Below are 23585 nucleotides of genomic sequence, written 5' to 3' on the forward strand. Positions count from 1 at the left end.
GTCTGGCAGACATGGGCAGACCCGTGATAGCTCTTTGGGCAGCCAGATATTCGTTGACATCAGGCTACGTCTGATCCATCACACTTGGGTTGGAAAAAATAGAAAAGGGTTTAGTCCTTTTCTACTTTTTTTTACAGACTTGGATGGACTCGGAAGTAGGCCACTGTAAACAAAACACAAGCCCATTTACATTTGCCTGCCCATAGAGCTTCTGATCAGGCCTGCCTGAATACCCATGTGAAAAGGCCCTAACAATTACAGTATAGGTTACCGTTGAATCAGTTTTCTACTTCATCTGTAGTATTATCCAACTCTATCCTAAACCTCTTGATAATTTTTCAATTATTGTCACATCTTGTGAAATACAGATTTTAATTCATTATATACTCTTCAAACAAGCTGACCAGTTCGTGTTTTTACAGCTTGCTGGTGTGTGGGAGGCTTAATGTATTTATCAGTAAAACTGCTGAATTCATTTTGGTGTTATCTAAAAAACAGAGTAATATATTTTTTCTGACTTTGATAGATTGAAAATGGCTTTTACTAAAGAATAAAGACAGAAAGATTCACAGCTGCAGATAACTATAGGAAGCCATTCTTTGTTGTGCTTTCCACCTTACATCTCTTCATTTGGTTAACATTGAATGCTTTACAAATTGGTAGATTTATCACTTTAGCATTGTCCGAACACAACATGGTCTAAACAGGAATACTAATACTTTTTATTTTTTTATTTTTCATACTGTTACAGCTCTGATGCATGCTGTAGTTTTTGGTAATGTAACAGCCATAATTCAACGTATGTACTCCCGACGTTCTCTGTATCACACCCGCATGAAGGACCTCAAAGATTTTATTCGTGTTCATCGCCTTCCTCAACAGCTCAAACAGCGTACATTGGAGTATTTTCAGACCACATGGTCTGTCAACAATGGTATTGATGCCAATGAGGTAAGGGGGGATGAAACCATGATAAAATACATACAGTAATTATGGAAGATTAAACAATAATTGTTGCTGTAGGTTATTATTGTTTTTTTATTAGGATGCAGCCTTGTTGATATTTAAATGAGAATGTACACTGGTTTTGAACATATTTTATTTATTACAGTCAGATCAAATGTTTTCTTTTTCTTAGCCATGTGATTATGAAGTATACAGTTTGTTGCTGTTATTTCTATTGTCTATGGAAAGGGATGAATTCATCACAACAGTCATTTAACTTTATAGTGTTCCAGGGCGTTTTTTTAGCCAGAACATGGTGGAACAGAGTTCGACCACCTCCGGCGCCAGCCCTGTGATTGCTGCTCACCTCTCCCTGGAAGCCTGATTCCTGTATCTACAAGTGACAGTGCTACTTTCCTGGTGGTGTGCACAGAACCCTCCCTTTCCTGCATATCCCCATAAAAGCAGAGGAGGGGGTGGGTGGTGAGGTAGGTAAGGGGTGCTAAGCTATCCAGGAGGTGACTGCATGGCCAGAATTTTTTTTTGACTGCCTAGTGCGGTCTGCAAATTATGGTCTTTGGCGGACAGAAGGAGGGAGTGATCTGACATCACCCTCCTCCTGCTCAAGTTTGTAGTGTGGCATCAGAGTTAAAAGGCCAGTTTTCCACACAGTAGAAGAGCAAAGAGCAAGCCCTGTGCACAATAAGACTTTGCAGTATGTGACCTAGTGTACATGGCTCAGCTGTTTCTTTTAGAAAAAATAAAACACAAAAAGTCGCCCCGGGACTTTAAATGAGGTGAATACGGTTAGGCAGTCACATGACACATTAAATACAGTATCAAAGTTTATTAAAAATTTACGTGCATAAATGAACAACATGAAAAGTCGCCAAGCCAATCAGCTGATACATACAATGTAGAACAATATTGTTATACATGTAGCAGTATAATGTACTTGCCAATATACACAGGCAAAGGAAAGTGACCGTACGCATTTCGCAAGACCATGCTCGCTTCATCAGGGGTAGATGCAAGTGTATTACATCTGAAAAAAATGAGAGACCAAATAGGTATGATGATGGTATTATAAAAAATGGTTCAAGGGTCCTGGAGCACAAGGCCCCATACTTACCAACAGCTAGGTCAGACTCGCAGATACTGAATTCCCAGGGGCGGCAGCAGTAAGCATCCAGCTCTGGAGCTGAGGAGGCAAGAAAAACCCAAACCCTGCACAACCGGGGGCAGAAATGGCTGGAAAAAATAACTAGCTGGGTGACATTTTTTATTTTAGAGGTGGCTAAGAGGGAATGGTTTCTACAGAGGGGTGAACTGGGAGATTCACACTGGGCAATTATACAGTATCTGTGCTCTGTGCAGAGCAATGTTTTACCAGCACATGAATGTACAGGTGTTCCATGCATCCCTGTACCGGCAGTCCAATTGTTATCTATTGGGACAGAGGGGCTGCATGGATACAGCTGCTGCTCCCAGTGTGACATCAGTGCTGGTGTACAACCCTGAGTTAAAGGACATGCACTCCCACATGGATGTCATATTGGGACACAGTGGCTGTAATCATGCAGACATCAATGGGACTGACTATATGGGAATACACAGAACACCTGTGCATCAGTATGTGGGAAAACATGGCCTTGCACAGGGCACAATTTTCCCCATGGGAACAAGGCATTGGGGCTATGGGGGTTGATCTTTACAGGAGGTGAAGGGGAAATTGGGGCTGCTGAGTAGGATCTGAGCTGGGGTGGCTTGGGAAAAGGGGTTTGTACTGGCTGGACAGGGCAACTTTTGTCTGTATTCTGTACAGTTACCTGAGCATCACCTACTCCTGACCTCCTGACTTTAAGATCCTCCCACGTATCCATTTGGACCCACTCACCATTTGATGTGACATTTTTTGTCCTCATAAGGTTTGGGGTTGAGTTTAAAAGTTTGAGGTTGAAAAATAGCCATGTGGTTTCCCAACCTCTTATGCTAGCCATTTACCAGTCGAAAAATCGTTTGAACCTGTGCTTCTGGGTCACATATTTTTGGGCAAATTTTTAATGGGCAAGAAACACATTAACCCAATTTATCGTCTATTTGGCAGAATTTTTCCAAACTTTTCCCTCGATTTTCTGACTCAAAAACGTCACAACCAATTTTCAATTTGTGCCCATTAACTGGTTGCAAAACGAACTGTCCAAATGACAGGTTTTCGAATTATTTTTTTGTGTATGGGCACCATAATTTGAATGGGGATTAGAAAATAGGGACTTTCAATGTGTCCCAACACAAACGTATAAAAAAAATACAGCTTAATTTTTACATAAAAATTGGAATAAAATCCACAACAATAGGTCACCAATTCTACAGTATTACAGAGGTCATGTACAACATGGTGAACAAAGAGAAGGGATGTGATTTCTTGGTGCAATAACGTTGCACAGAACAGATAAGTATAACATCCTATTCAGTTACTATGGGCCAAATCCACAAAGCAGATGCGCCGACTTAACTCGAGATTTCTAATTTTACTCCGCACGTATCTTTGCGCCCGATCCTCAAAACGAAAAATCCGGTTTTTCGGTCCTACCTAAAATAATTACTCCGGCGCATTCTCTGACGCAAATTACGCTAGTCACGCCGCTTTATTTGATAGGCAAAGATGCAAATGAGGGAGATAGGGCGATCCTCAAAATTAAGTGTGTGCGCCGTAGATTACGCCCCGTGCGCCGTAGATTACGCCCTGTGCGCACCTGTTAATTTCCTGGAGCAAAATTAGACTTTATAAAAGCAGCCCTAATTTTACACCGGCCCTGTAAAGGTCTGCTGAAGCAACACCATTGAGGAAGAGCTGACAACACTTCTTTGTTGGACTTCAATCTGACTGCCAAAATGCCCGGGCCATCCATGATTATAACGGCACTCGCAACTTTACAGGCGCAGAGAAGGAGGAGGGCACAGAGGAGGAGGAGGAGGGCGGCACAGGAGAGGGTATACCGCCCACGCCAAGATCTCTTTGGCATGACTGCTTCAGAGGTCTTTGGCAACTTCCGATTTAACCAGGAAGCCATCCTGGAATTAACCCGGATCCTGCAGGATGATCTCAACACCCCAACCCAACGATCCCATGCCCTGCCAGCTCACATCAAAGTTATGGCAACCCTGCATTTTCTTGCCACTGGGTCTTTCCAAAGAACATGTGGAGGTCTGGCTGGGATGGTACAGTCCTCAATGAGCAGGTGTGTGCACCAGGTTGTCCCTGCAATACTGAGACGCATGGGCAGTCAATTTGAAAAGCCCACCCAGGAGGACCAGCGAATGAAGATCATGGCCGACTTTTATCAGATTGCCCGATTCCCACGGACCATCGGGCCATTGACTGTACCCATGTGGCACTACAGCCCCCCCATGATACAGAGCACCTGTTCAGGAATCGCAAAAACTGGCATTCCATAAATGTGCAGGTAATCGTAGATGCCCATGGCCTCATCTGGCATGTCTGTGCCAAATTTCCGGGTTCGTGCCATGACAGCTATATCTTCAGGCAGACCAACATATCACGTGAATTGGAGCTGAACGTGTATGGAGACAGCTGGCTGGTTGGTGAGTGACATGGGTGTCAGGTATGACTGTCCCCCCCCATGATGCAGACATCACAAGGGGCACATGCATGACTAATATCCTCCTGTCTTTTCCCTTCCAGGTGACTCTGGATATGCCCTGGGACCTCACATGATGACCCCCTTCAGGAACCCCCAAACCCCAGGAGAGCAACGCTACAACGAGGCTCATATTCGCACCCGGGCAGTGGTGGAGCGCACATTTGGGCTGCTGAAGTCCCGCTTCAGATGCCTGGATAAGTCTGGGGGTACACTGTTGTATTCCCCAGACTTTGTGTGCCAAATAATAGGGGCTTGTTGTATTCTTCACAACTTTGCAATGAGAAGGGGACTGGAGATTAACTTACGTGCTGACCTGACCCCCCACCCAGGCAATCCCCCCCCTAGCCCACTCTACCCGGTCTACTGAGGGCACAGTAGTCAGGAGACGCCTCGCAGAAGGCATCTTTTCACAGTAAATGGCCATAAATCATGTCACAATGATATTATTTGTTTTCACTGCCAACGCACATGAATTATGTCACAATGATATTATTTGTTTTCACTGCAAACGCACATGATTTATGTCACAATGAGAATGTTGCTTTGCACAGTAAACGCACATGAATAATGACACATTGAGAATGTTTTTGTCTCTGGAAACGCACATGATTTATGTCACAATGAGAATGCATGAATGCACACCACTGTGGTCCCTAGCACAGACACATCACATGCACATCGAATTGGATTAGATCCAAGTACCCCCCCCCCCCTTTGGTACTTGGGAGCAGTAACGCCACGCCACGGCTCCAATTATGTCACTGTGCATTCATACACCATTCAGGAACCTAGGATCACTTCTCCCTGGTCCTGGGGATCCCTTCTCCACCAAAACTGAGGGTGACACCCTTATTTTGACAGGAATGCCACCCCCCCCACATTCACACACATAAACCAAATCATAAGTACAGTATAATAAACAAAATTATAAAACCAAAAAAAAAAAAAAAAAAAGTACCCCTGGTATTTAAGTCCGGCGGCGAGTGCTCCGTCTGGGCTGCCCACGGGCAGGGGCACGGCCACGGGCACCTGGAGGATCTTCACGGGGGGGGAGCAGTGGAGAGAGTATCTTCATGGGGGGGAGCAGGGGAGGGAGTATCTTCATGGGGGGGGAGCAGTGGAGGGAGTATCTTCATGGGGGGGGAGCAGTGGAGGGAGTATCTTCATGGGGGGGGAGCAGGGGAGGGAGGAGCCTCCCCTGGTGTCTGACCTCCGGCTGGCCTGCCCTCCAAGGCCACTGCTATCCTGTTCAGGCAGACAGTGATGGCAGCCGTATTGGCCTGGCCAGCCCGGGTGTTGTCCTGCACAGCCCGGGTGTTGTCCTGCACAGCCCGGGTGAGGGCAGTCACCTTCTGGGCCACGCCTGTTGTGGCGGTATGCAGGGACCACAAACAGGTGATGACACCCAATGAATTGGTGGCCACATCACTGAGTGACTCCCTCATTACATCCAGGCTGTGCTCCATCTTGGCCATAGTTTTTTTGATGTCACCCAGACTGCGAGTCTGCTGGGCATTGTCCCTCAGCAGACTGGCCGGCATATGCACAGACCCCCCCCTGGTCTCCTTGGTCGCCATCCTGCCTGCCCCTGAGGCTTGTGGCCAGGGAGGAGGGGATACAGTGACCCTTGTGGGTTCCGGCATGTTGTGGGAGGAGTGGGAGGGGCTACCCCTGATGGTGGCCTGACTGGTGCCAGCCTCTGAGGTAGCCTCTGGGGTAGCCTCTGGGGGAGCCTCAAGGGGAGCCTCAAGGCTAGCCTCAAGGGTATCGTCAAATGTCATGAGATCAGTGGCAATAATGATTTCCCGGCCAATCTGGAGATCTTCTTCCTCCTCCCCCTCATCCTCCTCCCCCTCAGCCTCCTCATGAGGGGAGGTTTGGCCACTCCCCTCCCCTGGGGACTCCTCAGCAGCCTCCTGTCTTTGGGGTGGTGCAGCAGCCTGGCCTGATGGCCCAGCAATCTCCTGGTCATCTGTGGAAGACACCAAACAATCACAGGTTTGAGCAGGGATGGACTGGCCATTGGGACTACAGGGAGTTTCCCGGTGGGCCGATGGCTCAGTGGGCCGGCTTCAGTGACAGTGGACCGCCGCCCCCCTCCACTCCTCTGTCTCTCCCTTCCCGCAGCGCTCACCTCCTCTCCCTCCCCGCAGCGCTCACCTCCTCTCCCCCCCCCCCGTAGCGCTCCCCTGGGGGGAATAGAGAAGCAGAGGGAGGACCAGAGGAGCAGGGGGGACGACAGAGGAGCACGGGGGAGGGGACAGACAGCTGACTCAACAGCTATGGCCTGGGAGTTTCTCACTTCTGCCTAATCTTGTCCCATAAGGGGGGGCACCGAACTGATTCTTTGCCCCGGGTGAAATAATGTGTAGCTTCCCCACTGGCACTGCCTATCAGAGTACCAGTATCAACCGTTCTACTCTAATAAAGTAGAACGGCTAGTGGCTAGTGAAGGGGGAGAGGGGGCTTGGGTGGCCCGGGGGGGGTGCTGTGGGAGTTGTCCGGCCGCCATGGGAGAGACCTGTCAAAGTGGGCCAGTCTGGATGAGGTCCAGGGCCAAATTTCTGTCCCAGTCCAGCCCTGGGTTTGAGGATCCACACACTTGGCACATGTTCCCTTCCCCCACCCACACATGCTAATCACCAAATAGCAAAAAAAAAACCTTACCTGGCCTCACAGGAACATCAGACTGATAACCAGGCAGGCCCACCACCTGCTCTGGCTCGAAACACCGGGCCACTGCCCATTCCTCCTCAGTCAGCCGGATGGGGCATGGTCCCCCTCCTCCAGTGCCCCTCCTATGCGCAGTGAGCTTGGCCACCTTATTGCGGACCACGCTCCTCAGATAATTGATCTTTTTCTTAATGCCAGCGGGGGTCCTCGTCTCCCCTCCCCCCGCCGCATTTATGTGATCTGTAATTTTGGCATAGATCCTCTTCCTTTGGGCTGGGGAGGTGTTCCGGCTATCAGGCCCATGTAAATATCTTCCATATTGGATGATATACCTGGCAAGGATTTGCTTTTCAACATGTGAAAAATTCAGCTTCCTGCGTTTGGGAGCCATCACAAACACCACACAGCAACAAGAAAACAAACAGGACAAACACACAAAAATACACACCAAACAAATACACAACAATACACACACAAGCAGACAGCTACTACAAAGTCAAATACAAACACACAAAAACCAAACACAAAATCCAAGCAGAAAAAAAAAAAAAATTAACTGAGCAGAAACAATCAAACAAAAAATACACTTATCACAAACAAACAACAACTACTATCTACTACTCCTCCAACACTTCTCTATCACACACAACTTACCAACAAACACTGACAAACTAAGAGCAGAAGCAAATTGCTCATGGAAGGGAACACAGGGAAATACTTTTGCAAATGAAGTGTGTTTGCCTGGGGCTAGTTAAGCACAGGGCGATCCTCAAACTAAGTACACTTGGCCTTTTACCTATCTCACTGATTGCACCAAGCAAAGTTCTGCACATGCGCAGTGAGCAGCAGATTCCTGCGCGCATGCGCAGTACGGCCGGACCTTCATTTGCATGGGGTCATGGCTCATTACAATGAAGCACGCCCACTTCCTTCCCACTTGCCATAACCCCGCCTTACGCCTCCGAATTTAGGTTACGGCAGGCGCAATTTTGTGCGCAAATGCGCTGTGGATACGGCACTTACGACACCAACTTAGGGCGCCGTAACTTAAATGACATAAGTTTTAAAAAACTTATTTTGCGCCGCTGGCTGTGGATTTGGCCCTATGTAACTAACTATTTTAAGAAAAAAATACCTTTAGAATCACTTTAAAGTTGAACTTCAAACCAACATCTGTCTTATCTTAAGAATTTTTAGTTTTGTCCATCCAATCATATCTACATGGCTCAGTCACATAGTATAGCCATGTCTGACAGGACAGAAAACTTGATTTTTCTGCTGCAGTTACAGGTCGTGTCCCTCTATCAGCCTGTGACTGGTCAGTGAAAGAACAGTCCGCCGACTAATCTAAGCTCTTATGTACAGGAATTGCAATTTAAATTCTTACACTGCTTGCATTAAAAACAGCAACAATGTAATAAGGTATTTATGTATACTTAACTGTGAGGTAGATTTACTAAAACTAGTGCACACAAAATCTGGTGCAGCTGTGCATAGTAACCAATCAATTTCTAGGTTTTAGGCCAGGTTCACACTGCTCAGACATGGGAGTCGGACGACTTACGATTTGACTTTGCCCTATGACTTTATGTCTGACTTCCATGTGACTTCAATGAATGGGATCCGACTTTGATCCGACCATATCGGGCTTTTTGAGTCTGGCATGAATCTTGAGGGGGAAACTGCATGCCAAAATAAAAAAACAGCATGGAGTCCCCCCCAATACCATACCAGACCCACGCAGCCTGGCAGATCAGGAAAGGGGGGTGGGACAAGTAAGTGGTGCTTTGCCATACCTTATATAGCCATAGGGCGTTTCCACCTGGTGATGTCATCCGGAGACCCAACCCCCTTGCAGCGTCATCGGCCGGGGCATGATGGGTCGGTGATGTCACAAGGGGGCAGATCTCCAGATGACATCGCAGGATGGCAACGCCCCATGGCTTTAAAAGAAATGGCGCACACCGGAGCTAACACAACAGCAGGAGCTAGCATCAGGAGAAGCCATCAGTAGAGGGAGAAGAACCGGCAGAAGAACCAGAGGAAGAAGACAATAGAGGGAGAAGAACCGGTGTTCTGACAAAATGTCAAACCCGGCAGAATATCAAACCATGTCACTTCCTGTGACGTGGAATCAGCTGTTGCAGAAAACCACACACACTGTGAATGCGCACCGCGTGCGCAGTGCGTCATTGCTGATGTCAGGACACTGTATATCAAATTCGGTGACCGGCGGTCATGTTGCTACACCCCGCACTCGGCCGTACTTAGCCTGCAGCCAGAAGGCGACAGCGGACATCTTTTTACACCCACCCAAGTCTTGCATTTCACACTTATTTTTAGCACTAAACAGAGCTTACATGGTGAAATACTGTTTTTTTAGATTAGCAAACCTGTCAGATCTGCAGGATTTCCGCTGCTTTTAAAATTCAACATCAAAACAGTGTCACAGACTTCTAAATACTGTTTTGCACTATATAAGCTGAGTTTACTGTTCAAAACACCGTATTTGCTGGCGTATAAGACGTCCCCCTAATTTTCCAGCTAAAATGTTGGTTTTGGGATATACTCGCTGTATAAGACGACCCCCTTCCTACTAGTCATGCCTCGCCATGCCTCACTGTGCCACCATTACATGCCTCACTGTGCCACCATTACATGCCAGACTGTGCCACCATTACATGCCAGACTGTGCCACCATTACATGCCTCACTGTGCCACCATTACATGCCTCACTGTGCCACCATTACATGCCTCACTGTGCCACCATTACATGCCTCACTGTGCCACCATTACATGCCTCGCTGTGCCACCATTACATGCCTCGCTGTGCCACCATTACATGCCTCGCTGTGCCACCATTATATGCCTCGCTGTGCCACCATTACATGCCTCGCTGTGCCACCATTACATGCCTCGATTATCCCCTACCTTATCCCTAACATGCAGAATCTCAGTCAGACCGCGACCGTCCATTTTTCAAAAGCCGCGCCTCCTCGTGCTGTTCTGTGATAGGCGGAACACTCGGCTTCCCAGCAGACACTGTGTTCAGTGTTCCGCCTATCACGGATGCCCTCTTGTCCGAGACCGAGGACGAGAGGGCATCCGTGATAGGCGGAACACTGAACAGAGGCTCTGCTGGGAAGCTAAGTATTCCGCCTATCACGGAACAGCATGAGGAAGAGGCGCGGCTTTTGAAAAATGGACGGCCGCAGTCTGCCTGCAAGTCTGCATGTTAGGTACCGGCGTATAAGATGACCCCCGACTTTTAAGAAGAATTTCTTGTGTTAAAAAGTCGTCTTATACGCCGGAAAATATGGTAAGTATGGAATGAAAGACTTGGGTGGGTGTAAAAAGAAGTTTCCACCTTCTGACTTCAGGCTCAGTATGGCAAATGCGGGGTGTAGCAAGATAGGCATAGGTCGACAAATTTTACATGCAGTGTCCTGACATCAGCAATGACGCACTGCGCATGTACAGATAACGCGGTGTGCAGTGCGTGTGTTTTTTTGTAACAGCTGATTCCATGTCACAGGTGACATGGTTCGATATTCTGCCAGGTTCGACATTTTGTCAGAACACCAGGAGAATGAACCAGTGGAGGAAGACAGCAAAGGGAGAAGAACCGGAGAAAGAAACAGAGGAAGAAGACATCTTCGAAAGGAGAAGAACCGGAGTAAGAAGATATAATCGGAGGGAGAGAACCGGAGGGAGAAGACAGGTTGGAGCTACGATGGGGGACATTCTTAATTTTTACTTAAGGACTTTATATATTTTTTAGACTTTTTTGGGTGAATAAGTAGGGATACAATGTACCCTATACTCATTTACATGGGGGGCCAGAATATGGGGGCCCCCTTGTTAAAGGGGGCTTCCAGATTCCGATAAGACCCTGCTCACAGACCACCACAACAGACCCCCACAACCACCACCCAGGGTTGTTGAGAAGAGGCTCTTGTGCCCAAAAACATGGGTACAAGGCGCTTTGGGGGGGGGGGGGGCACAGAGCCCCCTTGCTCCAAAGCACCTACCCCCCCCCCCCCATGTTGAGGCCGTGTGGCCTGGTATGGCTCAGGAGGGAGGGCACTCACTATGGTCTTTGGAGGGGACCTCATGCAGTATTTTTTTTGTTTTTTAGGCATGGGGTTCCCCTTCAAGATTCTCAGAGCACAAGTTGCATGCCACAAGTGGGATCAGTTAAGATGATCCAACTTGGATGCAACTTACATTCAAATCAATGGGCTTAAATCATGCCCAAGTCGGATCAAAGTAGTGCAGGAACCTTTTCCAAAGTTGGACAGATGCAAGTCGGAACAGTTAAAACGGCTCTCATAGGGAACCATTGATTTATACACATCATGCGACGTGTGCCCCCAAAGTCGGAGTGTATATTGCACCAGTGAGAACCGGGTCTTATTGTCAAAGCTTATTAAAAGAGAAGTAACAGAGCGATCAAACATCGCTGGTCATTTGCTTCTCACAGCACCCTAAGCAGAGAGCTTCTGACTGTCAGTCACAGCTCTCTGCTCTGCCCCCTCCTCGCTCACTGGAGCGCTGAAGTGTGGAGGGGCGGGGGTGGCCGGCTCAGCCTCTCAGTGGCTCACTGAGAAGCTGAGCCGGGTGTAGGTCCAGGGATCTGGCGGATTCTGACTCCGTGGTCACGAGGAGCCTGGACCGACTTCTGTGATGTCAGCAGAGAGCAGACTTCAGCCCGCTCTCTCCTGAAAACAGGTCACAGGAGTGCAAAATTAACTGCACTCCTGTGATCCATAGGAGAAGTACAGCCAAACGAGCTGCGCAAACCAATCAATATATGCTTATTGGGATTTTTTGTTACCAAAAATATGTAGAAGAATACATATTTGCCTAAATTAATGAAGACATTTTTTTTTTTACATTTTTTTTTTGAATATGTATTATAGCAGAAAGTAAAAAAATATATTTTTCTCAAAATTGCTTTTTTTGTTTATAGCGCAAAAAATAAAAACCGCAGAGGTGATTAAATACCACCAAAATAAATCTCTAGTTGTGGGGGGAAAAAAGGACATCGATTTTATTTTGGTACAATGTCGCACGGCCGCGCAATTGTCTGTTAAAGCGACGCAGTGCCGCATCGCAAAAAATGGCCTGGTCAGGAAGTGGGTGAAACCTTCCGTGGCTGACGTGGTTAAACATGCTGGAGCTAGAAGCTGATTAATTAGTATGTGGCAGTTTTAGTAAAGTAGTTTAAAGCGGGGGTTCACCCTATTAATAAAAAAAAAAAAAATTTTTTTTCCTCTAGCATAAAATGAGGCATAGTAGCGCGAGCTACAGTATGCCTGTCTTTATTTTTTTAGCCCCGTGCTCACTGTGCAATCGTAGAGACAAGATTCCGACTCCCCGCGGGGAATGGGCGTTCCTATGGAGAGGGAAGGTGATTGACGGCCGGCTCTGGCACGTCACGCTTCTCCGGAAATAGCCGAAATAGGACTTGGCGCTTCACGGCGCCTGCGCATAGTCTGTGCGCAGGCGCCGTGAAGAGCCGAGACCTGTTACGGCTGTCTTCGGGGAGCGTGACGTGCCAGAGCCGGCCGTCAATCACCTTCCCTCTCCATAGGAACGCCCATTCCCCGCGGGGAGTTGGAATCTTGTCTCTACGATTGCACAGTGAGTACGGGGCTAAAAAAATAAAGACAGGCATACTGTAGCTCGCGCTACTATGCCTCATTTTATACTAAAATGTTGTTATGGAGGGTGAACCACCGCTTTAACTAAAGTATGACTTTTGAAGAGGAGACTTTCAAGCATCATAGGAAGCTCAGTATATACAGTACACCTTTGGGTGTTTTCAGTGAATCTACTGCACTATAACCACAACAAATGAATTTCCTATGAGTACTCCCATGCTTAGTATACATGTATGCAGATGTTATTTAAAGCGGAGCTCCATCCAAAAGGTGAAGTTTCACTTCCCCCGCTCCTCTTGCACAACTCTCATGCCGCAATCGTTTTTCGGCATGAAAAAAAACAACGTTTTTAAAAAATGTCATTTAAAATGATCGTGTGTGGGCTTCACATAATTTTTCGGCTTCTGAAAAACGACAAAAAAAATTTATTGAACATGCTGCATTTTTTAACGACGTTTTTCATTTTTCGGGTTGTAAAAAATGATCGTGTGTGGGCTAAAACGACGTTAAAAACCCGCGCATGCTCAGAAGCAAGTTATGAGATGGGAGCGCTCGTTCTGGTAAAACTACCGTTCATAATGGAGTAAGCACATTCATCACGCTGTAACAGACAGAAAAGCGCGAATCGTCTTTTACTAACACGGAATCGGCTAAAGCAGCCCAAAGGGTGGCGTCATCCGCATGGAACTTCCCCTTTATAGTGCCGTTGTACGTGTTGTACGTTACCGCACTTTGCTAGAGCATTTTTAAAAAACGATGATGTGTGGGCAACGTCGTTTTAATAGTGCATAGGAAAAAATGTTACTGCGCTGATCTAATTATCCAGAGGGTTTAGTCTCTGGAAATGTGAGCTGTGACTTAATATAATACACCCTCAACCATAAGTGGAATATATATATCAGGGCCACAATGTGCCCAATCTTAAATGTGAGTAACCTAAATACAAACAATCTGTGAAAATATATAAATTACATTTTTTTTTTTAAATCATGCATATGTGACACAGTTTTTGAATCACAAATATAAATTGGTGTATCGGCATACACATCAATCAATATGCCGCAGTGCTCCTGTGAAAGAGTGGCTATCGTTGCTGCTACTAGCCGGCTAAATAATTAAAACAATACAGAACAAAGTATACTATATAAAACACACACTGGGCCTGATTTACTATGCTCTGTGCGCTGCGCTGGTTCATGCGTTAATTAGTACTCCGGGTGGAGGCTTAATTGGGCGCATGAACCAGCGTAGCAGCCGGCGCATTGAAACTAATATGTAAAGCCGCGCCGAACTCCCTATAGAAGTCTATGGGAGAAATCAAAAGTGTTCATTTTAAAGGCTAATCTGCAAGTTTTGTCCTAAAAAGTGTTTGGGGACCTCAGTCCTGCCCCAGGGAACATGTATCAATGCTTTTTTTATTTTTTAAAACGGCCGTTTTTTCGGGAGCAGTGAAATTAATAATTCTTAAAGTGAAACAATAAAAGTGAAATATTCCTTTAAATTTCGTACCTAGGGGGGGTGTAATGTCAGCATGTGAAATAGCGCATTTTTCCCGCACTTAGAACACCCCCTGCACAAAGTGACATTCAGAAGGAAAAAAGTCATTTAAAAATTCACACGCGGCTATAATGAATTGTCGGCTCTGACAATTCTGTTTCAAATATTTTTATTGAAATTTTCATAAATAAATACAGAATATTAAACATGTACAAATTGTAGAATATGCACATTACATAAAACAGTCCTTAAAAACAGTCCTTAAAAGGAAAATACCATTGACATATAGATAATTATGAAGTCAATAAAGAATAAAGGTAAGGAGAAGAAAGGGGGGATGGTGGATAGAGGGGGGAGGAGAGGAAAAAAAAAAAAAAATAGCCCTATCGAGTACGTATAAGAAGTGGAGTCCGGAGAGGATGAAATAATACCAGATTATAGAGAAGCAGTCCTTAAAGAATGAAATTCAGCGGAGTTCTTGAAAGACAACCAGCATGCCCATTTTTCATAAAAGGTCTTAGGAGAATCTTTAGATTGGGAAATGAGTTCTTCCATTTCGGCCATGTATCCAATTTTATTAAACCAATCCGAAATGGAAGGAGGTGATGACTGTGTCCATCGAATGGGTACACATAGTTTGGCAGCATTGATTAGGTGGAACATCAATGATTTCTTATAAATGTATTGCGGTAGAGAGGAGTGGTGTAGTAAATACTGGGCGGCAGTGAAGTCAGGGGTATATGTTGTAATGCGAGAAATTAATTGATGGACCTCCTTCCAGAAGGGTCTGATCAGATCGCATCCCCACCATATGTGCAAGAGTGTGCCTTGAGCACGGTTACATCGCCAACATAGTGGAGAAATGTTTGCATTATATTTATGAATGATGGCAGGGGTCCTATACCACCTAGAGTATAATTTGTAATTATACCTCAGACAGGAGGCTCATATCTTATGCATTATCTTTCTTTAATAATGCCCATAGCAGAAATACAGTAAACATTTATTGTAACTTAAAAGAAAAAATTCAAAGAACTACCCTTCCCAGCAGTCCCTGGGCCAGTGTAGCCCCTCCCAGACCGTAGTCTATATAAGGGACTGTCTGAGGTAACCTCTTCCTCTTTCTTTCTGCTCATGGCAGAGCACACAAGATAAGTATTTCATGTACCTTTATTATTTACAAGATAGGTATTTCATGTACCTTTATTATTTACAAGATAGGTATTTCATGTACCTTTATTATTTACAGGATAGGTACTTCTTGTATCTTTATTATTTACAAGATAGGTGTTTCATGTACCTTTATTGTTTGATTGTATATATGGTCTCTGATACCGAGTGCCCAGGTGTCGGGTGATTTTGTTCAGTCTTGACTGATATGTTTGAGGTATTGTGGAACATGGGGAGTTTCCCTGGAATTCCTCCCTGATACCGAATGCCCCGGTGTCAGGTATTTTGTCAGAATTGATTGTTCTGTAGTTTTTGGAAGATTTGGAATACTGGGGGTTCTCCCTGCTATCCCCCGTTTCTGCGCTTTATTTCTGTCTGCCTGACACCGGACCGGTGTCAGGCAGATATGTTTGAGAGGCCACGTTTGTTTGTTTCCAATTTCTTTGACGTCGGAGCACTGCGGCGTCCGTGCGGGATCCGCGCTGTTTTTCATTCGCTCCCTCGGCGGGCGCCATGCCTGGGCAACTGTCCCCCCCCCTCCCTCCCCACGCTTCCCTTTGCGCGCTCAGGTGGGGGGCGGGGTCTCCGCCGCGGCCGCTCCTCTCCTCTCTTTCGGTGCCTCTCTCGGTATCGAGAGCGAGACGGGGGAGAACGGTTCTCATCGACCGTTCCGTCCCTCACAACCTCGGGCCAATAAGAACTCCAGAGGCCGTAGTCTCGCGAGACTTCGCCTCTGGAGTTAGAATCTCCTCAGGCTCCCCTCACACCGCAGGATGTCCTTCCCAGCGGTGTCGTAGCCAGGAACCTGCTGCTGTTTCACCATGCTTTCAACCACTAGATGGCAGTACATCTTTTCAGATATATATATATATATATAAAAATATATATATTTCATTCCAATGAATCAATATCTAATAAATAAATTAATTAATTAATTAAATTAAATAATTTAAATAACCGAATCTACAATAAATAATTCAATATATACTCAAATTATATTTCTGGGGAATTTATTCCCTAGAACATATACCTTATTTATCCTAATAAATAAATAATCAATATGTAGATAGATCAATAAATCAATAAATTAAATAAAGAAATTATAGCATGTTTATCTCCAGGGAATTTATTCCCTACAACATACTCCTAATAAATAATGTATTAAATAACTATCTAAGGATTGAATGAATAAATACATTTATTATTAATGATATTATTATTAATATATATTATTACTTATAATATATAACTAAATCCATTATTCAGTTTTACATATAATAAATTATAGATGGATTGTACAAATTATATATTCATTATATAAATAAATTATACAAATATGTATAAAAAATTGTATTGAATTGTACAAAGATTCTACAATTTAATGAATATCATGGCATTGTTCATGCCGGTACCCCGGATAGGGTGGACACAGTCCTAGGAGGCCAAATCTCAACAGTGTTACACAGTTGCCAAAACTGATCGGTAGACCAATCTTTACGACCATGGCGTCGGTTACCCCCGCCTGCACACCATATGCCTGGACCATCTGGCAACGGTCTACCGCCCCTGAGAAGGGCTGGGCGTTCCAAAACGCTGCCACGTTTCTGTGGCCCTTGACTCCCCGACAGGGGAAGTAAATAATATGTCCCAGGCAGTACCCTACCCGGACTGCCGACCCACTGCCCTCCCAGACTCCGACCGACCCCCGAGCCTCGGGGAGATGCACATGCAGAGGCAGCGATCCGTTAGACGGACTAAGCCAGACCCATTCGTGGACTCTTCCAGAGTTGTCCGCGGAGTCTGAGGCGGCTAACACCTTGAGTCTGAGGTTGTAGATGATGAGAATGATGATGAGTGTTAGGGCAGTGGGCACATGGCGCTCTATGACGACGCCAACCCTGTTCCCAGGGTGACACTCTATGGATTCTCGTAGAGAGCCATTATAGATCCGGGGGCGATATGCCATCCACACTCCGATGACTGGGCACCTCCACCCGAGGTGATCCAATATATCACATAATGGACCCGGAGATCGGTCGAAAAACTCACCGAATCATTTTCAGGGCGTAACCCCCTTCCTTTACCATTTATGGCTGTGCACACTCCCGAGGTGAACCCCATACCCTGGGGGTATCCCACCATACACGGGAAATCCCCCAAGCTGGGAATAGAGAGGTCCTTCGGATCATACAGACCAGGGCCTTGGATCTTTGGGACCTATCACCATCATCCCACACCTTAGTGAGCAGGCCACGCCGCTGAACAGCCGACTGACCTGTCCCAAATCGGGGCTGGGCCCAACGGGCGGTCGCCTCCTGGGATGCGTGGACACTACGGGTCCGACTGGACACCGCCGCTCGAATCTTAACGTGGCTTGTTCCCCAGCTGTCTCACCTAGCCGAATCAGACCCCGGTCCGACCACCGAGGGCAGGCTAGTCGGGATCACGCTGATTAAGATATTCCAAGACGGTAGGACTCTATTCCATCCCGGATGAGCCCAAACGTCATCAAAGTCTAACACGGTACAGTGCCGGTCTATCAGGATTATAGGACCGGAGATGGACCTAGTCCCTCTTTCCTCGGTCTTCAGACCTGAACACCGCCCTAATAGACAACGAATTGCAGGGCCTCTGGTTCACCCAAACGATAGTGGAGACGGACCCGCTCTCCCCGGGTTTCCCCAAGAACGTCTTCCTGGTCAGGAAAGGAGGGCGGTTATCGCCGGTAGTAACTTGAGAAATCTCTCGTAATTACCGTATACAGTGACGACATTCTGCGACACAAAGGGTGAGGTTGATTATCTACTTGGACGACCTACTCTTAATGGCTCGTACCCCTCGCCTGGCGAACGAACACGCCTCCGGGACAGTCCCCCATAGATCACGGGGAATCTATCCTCTCCCCATCTCAGGAGGTAGAGTTTTAGGGTTCTTGTTGGACACCAACCTAGTGCTCCTTCGGCTACCCATGACCACTTGGCCGCCATCTGCACGAGGTCAGTATCGTGCTGGGCTAACGACGGGTATCCTTACGCGGACTGGCTCGCCTGGTTGGCCTGTTTCTGGCGTTAATCCAGGCCATTTGTCCAGCTTCTTTCACTATCGAGACCTTCAGAGTCTCAGTCCCTACGTCTTTGCCAGGGGCTTCACTGTGCAGACGTCGTCACTCTGGACACGGAAGCCATAATTGAACTACGGTGGTGGCTACGTCAGGTCGACAGACGGCACGGCAGGTCCACCTGCAACTCCACTACGGATTCATCTTGGAATAGGTTGCCAACCACCTCGGTTGGGGTACTCGATGCGGTCCCTCGTCCACAGGAGGGGCGTGGCCCACAGCGGAGTCTCTGCTGCACGTTCACACGTGGAAATCCTGACGACCGCCTTGCCATCAGGACTCTAATGCCACACACGTCCACCTAATGGATCTAGCAAGATCTCTGACATTTCTGCCTGGAACGCGACATCGTTCCAGCTGCGAAATGTACCCCAGGCACTTCCGCTATGGTGTTAGATTGGAATTCTCGTTACCCGCCCAATTCCATCGACTTACGACTGCACCGGTCAGTGTTCCTGGCCCTTGCTCCCTTATGGGATCCTTTCTCTCCCCAGTCTGTACGGGGATCTGCACCCTCTATTCACGACGCACGTCCTACTTCTCTTCGCATGGTTGGGTTTTCGGGGTGTCGGTCACGGACAGTGACCTTTTCTTTTATAACGGGGGTTCCACTTGCCTTGATCTAAGCCTTGGGACTAGATATACATTTCGATCATCCGGAGGACTCTGGGTTAGTTGGTGATCAACGACAAGTTAACCTCATGAAGGCGTTCGTCTGAGATGACCAACTACCTGGTGGACTCGTTTGAGTCCGGGAGGTCCTATAGCTCCCCTGCGCCTTCCGCGCTGCGAACTTGGACTACCGCTCCCTTGTAGACTTACTACCGGTGGGATAACACCCATGGTGTACCGACTTAGTAAGCGTTAAGTTTCAACGCCCATCACACCCAGGGTATCAACGCTCTTGGGAGGTGATCAGTGGTCCTGACCACGCGCCAGGACTGGGGGGACAATCTCACTCTGTCGGAGGTTATTGTCGTTTGAGCTACTGCCCCCTCGTGTCTGATTCCGTCAGACGCATATCGAGTGTCACGACGTTGGCCATTCCAGGCGTCGGATCCCGCCTCGGAGAGTCGGGGTTTTTCCGTCGTGCGTAGGACAGCGGCGGGACTTCATCGTTTTTTTTTTTTTTTCTACCCGTTCTTCCCCGCACATCATACTCCGTTGTCTACGGATTTCTTAGTCCTTCACGGTCCCACTGCGATCTTCGCATCTCTTCCTACTCCTCATTCCTACGCTAAACCTCAGTTTCCGGTTTCCTCAGCTACGCTAGCCAGAGGGGTACGATCAATCATGGAAATGGCAGGGTCTTACGTAACCCCGTTGGGCGCCCACCCCTCCAGAGGAGCGGTGGCTCCTAGGTCATCACCCCGGGCGGCTCCCTATAGGATTTACGGCTAGCGGCGGACTGGTAACCACGATTGCTTTCCGCCAATTCTGCTTGGATCGGAGGAACACATATCTATATCAATTTTGTAGTTGTTTCATTTGTTATCATCTATATATGCATTGTTATAGCTTTGAACTTGCATAAGATATGAGCCTCCTGTCTGAGGTATAATTCGAGATTTTCCTAGCTTGTGACGGAAAATATTGATTATATGAAGACAGGAGGCGAGTATCTTCCCTCCCGACCCAACCCTGTCACGAGGTTGTCTCTCTCTCGTTCTAGACTGTTGAACCACACACCCTGCAAGTCGGAGGCTGGTACGCCCCGGCAGTTCGTTTTCACTAACCCCGTCGGGATTGCTGTTCCGTTTCGATCCATGGGTTTAGTTCACCGCAGATGGAGGCTCCTACTACGTTCCAGATCCGGAGTCGGGATGCCGTTGTGCCGTTGACTGAATCCGTTGGTCCATGTTCCTGAAGACGACTGACCGGTCGGCTCCGAATGGTTTTGGTTTTCCTATAGTCCCCGTTGGGATGAAGTTGGTCCGGATGAAGTTGGTCCGTGTTGGCCTTGTCCTTTCGTTTCCTCCAGATTCAGATGTTGTGTTCCGGTCGGAAGGTTCCCGGCAGCCGCGGAGATGTCTAATTGGACTTTCGGTTCCTGTTTACACTAATTCGCATGAAGAAAGAGGAAGAGGTTACCTCAGACAGTCCCTTATATAGACTACGGTCTGGGAGGGGCTACACTGGCCCAGGGACTGCTGGGAAGGGTAGTTCTTTGAATTTTTTCTTTTAAGTTACAATAAATGTTTACTGTATTTCTGCTATGGGCATTATTAAAGAAAGATAATGCATAAGATACTCGCCTCCTGTCTTCATATAATCAATATTTTCCGTCACAAGCTAGGAAAATCTCGAATTGTTTTCCTGTGTCAATACATTCAGGGATCCCTTATGTATATGTTGAAAAACATGTTCCCATTCATTACTCGATAGGGATACGTCTAGGTCGCTTTCCCATTTGAGATTCACTACATCATTCTTAATGTCGAACGTTGCAAAAAATGACGCATACATCGCGGAAATCAAATGTTTTTTAGGAGAATTTTGGAGACACAAGTTCTCAAAAGGAGACTTGCGTCTACACCATACAGAATTCGAGCCAGTGCGATTGAAAAAATGTTTAACCTGTTCATATCCAGAGGGTTGTATAATAATGTCAGGGTGGGAAAGTTGAAAAGAATCGAAAGTAAGAAGTTTACCGTTGTCAAAAAAGGTTTCAGCTCTGATCGATTTGACGTATGCGGAACCGGATACGTCAAACACCGATTGTCCTAAAGAAATCTCTGGGTTTAAGTTAACAGGAGTCATGGGACCATATAATGAGGAAAAATGTAGATTTTTACAGAGAGCCCTAAAAGTTTGCAAGGTAGGACCCACCAAAGGGTGAGAGCAGGCGACAGGTGGGATTTTGCGAGCAGCAATCCAAGGCAAATGCGTAAGCGGTAAGACAGGAGACGAGGAAACACCTTCCAATTCGACCCAAGCCTTAGTATGGGAATGCAAATGCCAATCTAAAATGCGAGTCATGTGGCAAGCCCAATAGTATTTTTGCACATCAGGCAATCCTATACCCCCCAAAAGTTTGGGAAGAACGAGTTTGTCCCATTTAATTCGAGGCTGTTTTAAATTCCAAATAAATTTTGTGCATATTCGTCTAAATGCCTTAAAAAAAGTAGACGGGATCTTAATGGGAATAGTCTGTAGCAAATAGAGAATTCTGGGGAGAACATTCATCTTAACAACATCTGCTCTCCCAAACCAAGACAAAAATTGCTTATCCCAAGACAACAAATCATATTTAATAATTTTGAGCAGAGGTATAAAATTCGTACTAAAAAGATCCTTTATATTTGGAGTTAATTTAATACCAAGATACGTTAATGATTCCTCATCCCAGTGAAAAGGAAAGTTTGATTTACACAAAGAGACAGTATTAGCCGGCAAAGAAATGTTCATGGCCGTAGATTTAGCAAAATTAATTTTAAGATTTGAAATTAAATTGAAGAGGGAAAAATCGTTCAACAAGTTGGGAATAGTTACTATGGGATTTGATAGAAAGAGAAGGATGTCATCAGCGAATGCAGCAAGTTTATAATTCTTCCCCTCAATCCCAATGCCAACTATGTCCTGGTTACATCTAAGTCTATTGAGCATGGGTTCTAAGAGAATGACAAAAATAATTGGGGACAAAGGGCATCCCTGACGGGTTCCATTGGACACAGAGAAGGCCTCCGACAGACAGCCGTTCACTTTAATTTTAGCTGTGGGTGTAGAATAAAGCAGAAGAATAAGATGAAGAATACGTTCTCCAAATCCCAGAGCTCTCAAGGCCTCACCCATATAATCCCATGCTATTCTGTCGAAGGCCTTCTCTGCGTCAAGAGAAAGAAAGAAACCCGGGACTCCAGATCTTGTGAGCCAATGTTGTATATTAATAGCTTTAACAGTATTATCCCTCGCCTCCCTGCCAGGGATAAAGCCCACCTGGTCTAGAGAGATAATCTTAGGTAGTAAGGGGAGTAGGCGATTAGCAATAATTTTAGCATATAGCTTAATATCCACATTTAAAAGTGAAATGGGCCTGTAATTAGAAACTAAGGATGCATCTTTGTTGGGTTTGGGAATCATGGTAATATGTGCTTCTAGCATATCTCTGATAAAAGGAGATGAAGAGGGGATATTGTTAAACGTTTTTAAAAAATGAGGAATGACGGAACCTGAGAAGGTCTTATAATATGAAACAGATAGTCCATCTGGGCCAGGGCATTTACCCGTCTTAAGTTGCTTGAGGGCAGTGTCAGCTTCCTGTCTATCAATAGGCCTGTCTAAAGCAATAGCATCCTCTGTGCTAATAGGCTTCGGGCTATAGGAATTTAAGAAATCAGTAATTTTCCTATTTCTATCAGCCAAGCTAGTGGGAGTACCATCAATGGGTAAGTTATATAATTTAGCATAAAACTGCTTAAATCGATCAGCAATTTCGGAAGAGGTAAACAATTTTTTTCCACTTGGATCTGTGATAGAGTAAATATTATTATTAACACGTTTGTTAGAATGAAGAGTCCTAGCAAGAAGCCTACCAGATTTATTGCCAAATTCGTAAAACATCTTTTGTGATAGAGCGAAGTTGCGTTTAATCTTTTCATCTAAAATTTTCAAAAGAGCCTCTCTAGTTTCCAGTAATTCAGACAGAGTATCCAAAGCCAGCGACTGTTTATGTTTGTTTTCCAGTAGTTGTCGGCTCTGACAATTCTAAAGGGATTCATTCATAAAACAAAAACAAAAAATGTGTAGGGGTTCCCCCAAATTAAATTACCAGGCCCTTCAGGTCTGGAATGGATATTAAGGGGAACCCCGCCGTAAAAACCAAAAAAAAAAAGATGTGCGGTTCCCGGCAAA

The 23585-nt window shown here is 46.1% G+C and overlaps 1 protein-coding gene across 1 annotated transcript in view; it reads left to right on the plus strand.

Annotated features, from left to right (window-relative positions):
• The window catches only part of KCNH4 (potassium voltage-gated channel subfamily H member 4), a 162302-nt gene that overhangs the window by 53527 nt on the left and 85190 nt on the right, over window positions 1–23585 (plus strand). The window contains exon 13 of the mRNA XM_040329946.1: window positions 752–951. Within this exon, the coding sequence (XP_040185880.1) occupies window positions 752–951 (200 nt within the window). The remainder of the gene's footprint in view (window positions 1–751; window positions 952–23585) is intronic.

Source organism: Rana temporaria, chromosome 12, assembly GCF_905171775.1.
Source record: "Rana temporaria chromosome 12, aRanTem1.1, whole genome shotgun sequence".
In the NCBI taxonomy this organism is placed as follows: Eukaryota; Metazoa; Chordata; class Amphibia; order Anura; family Ranidae; genus Rana; species Rana temporaria.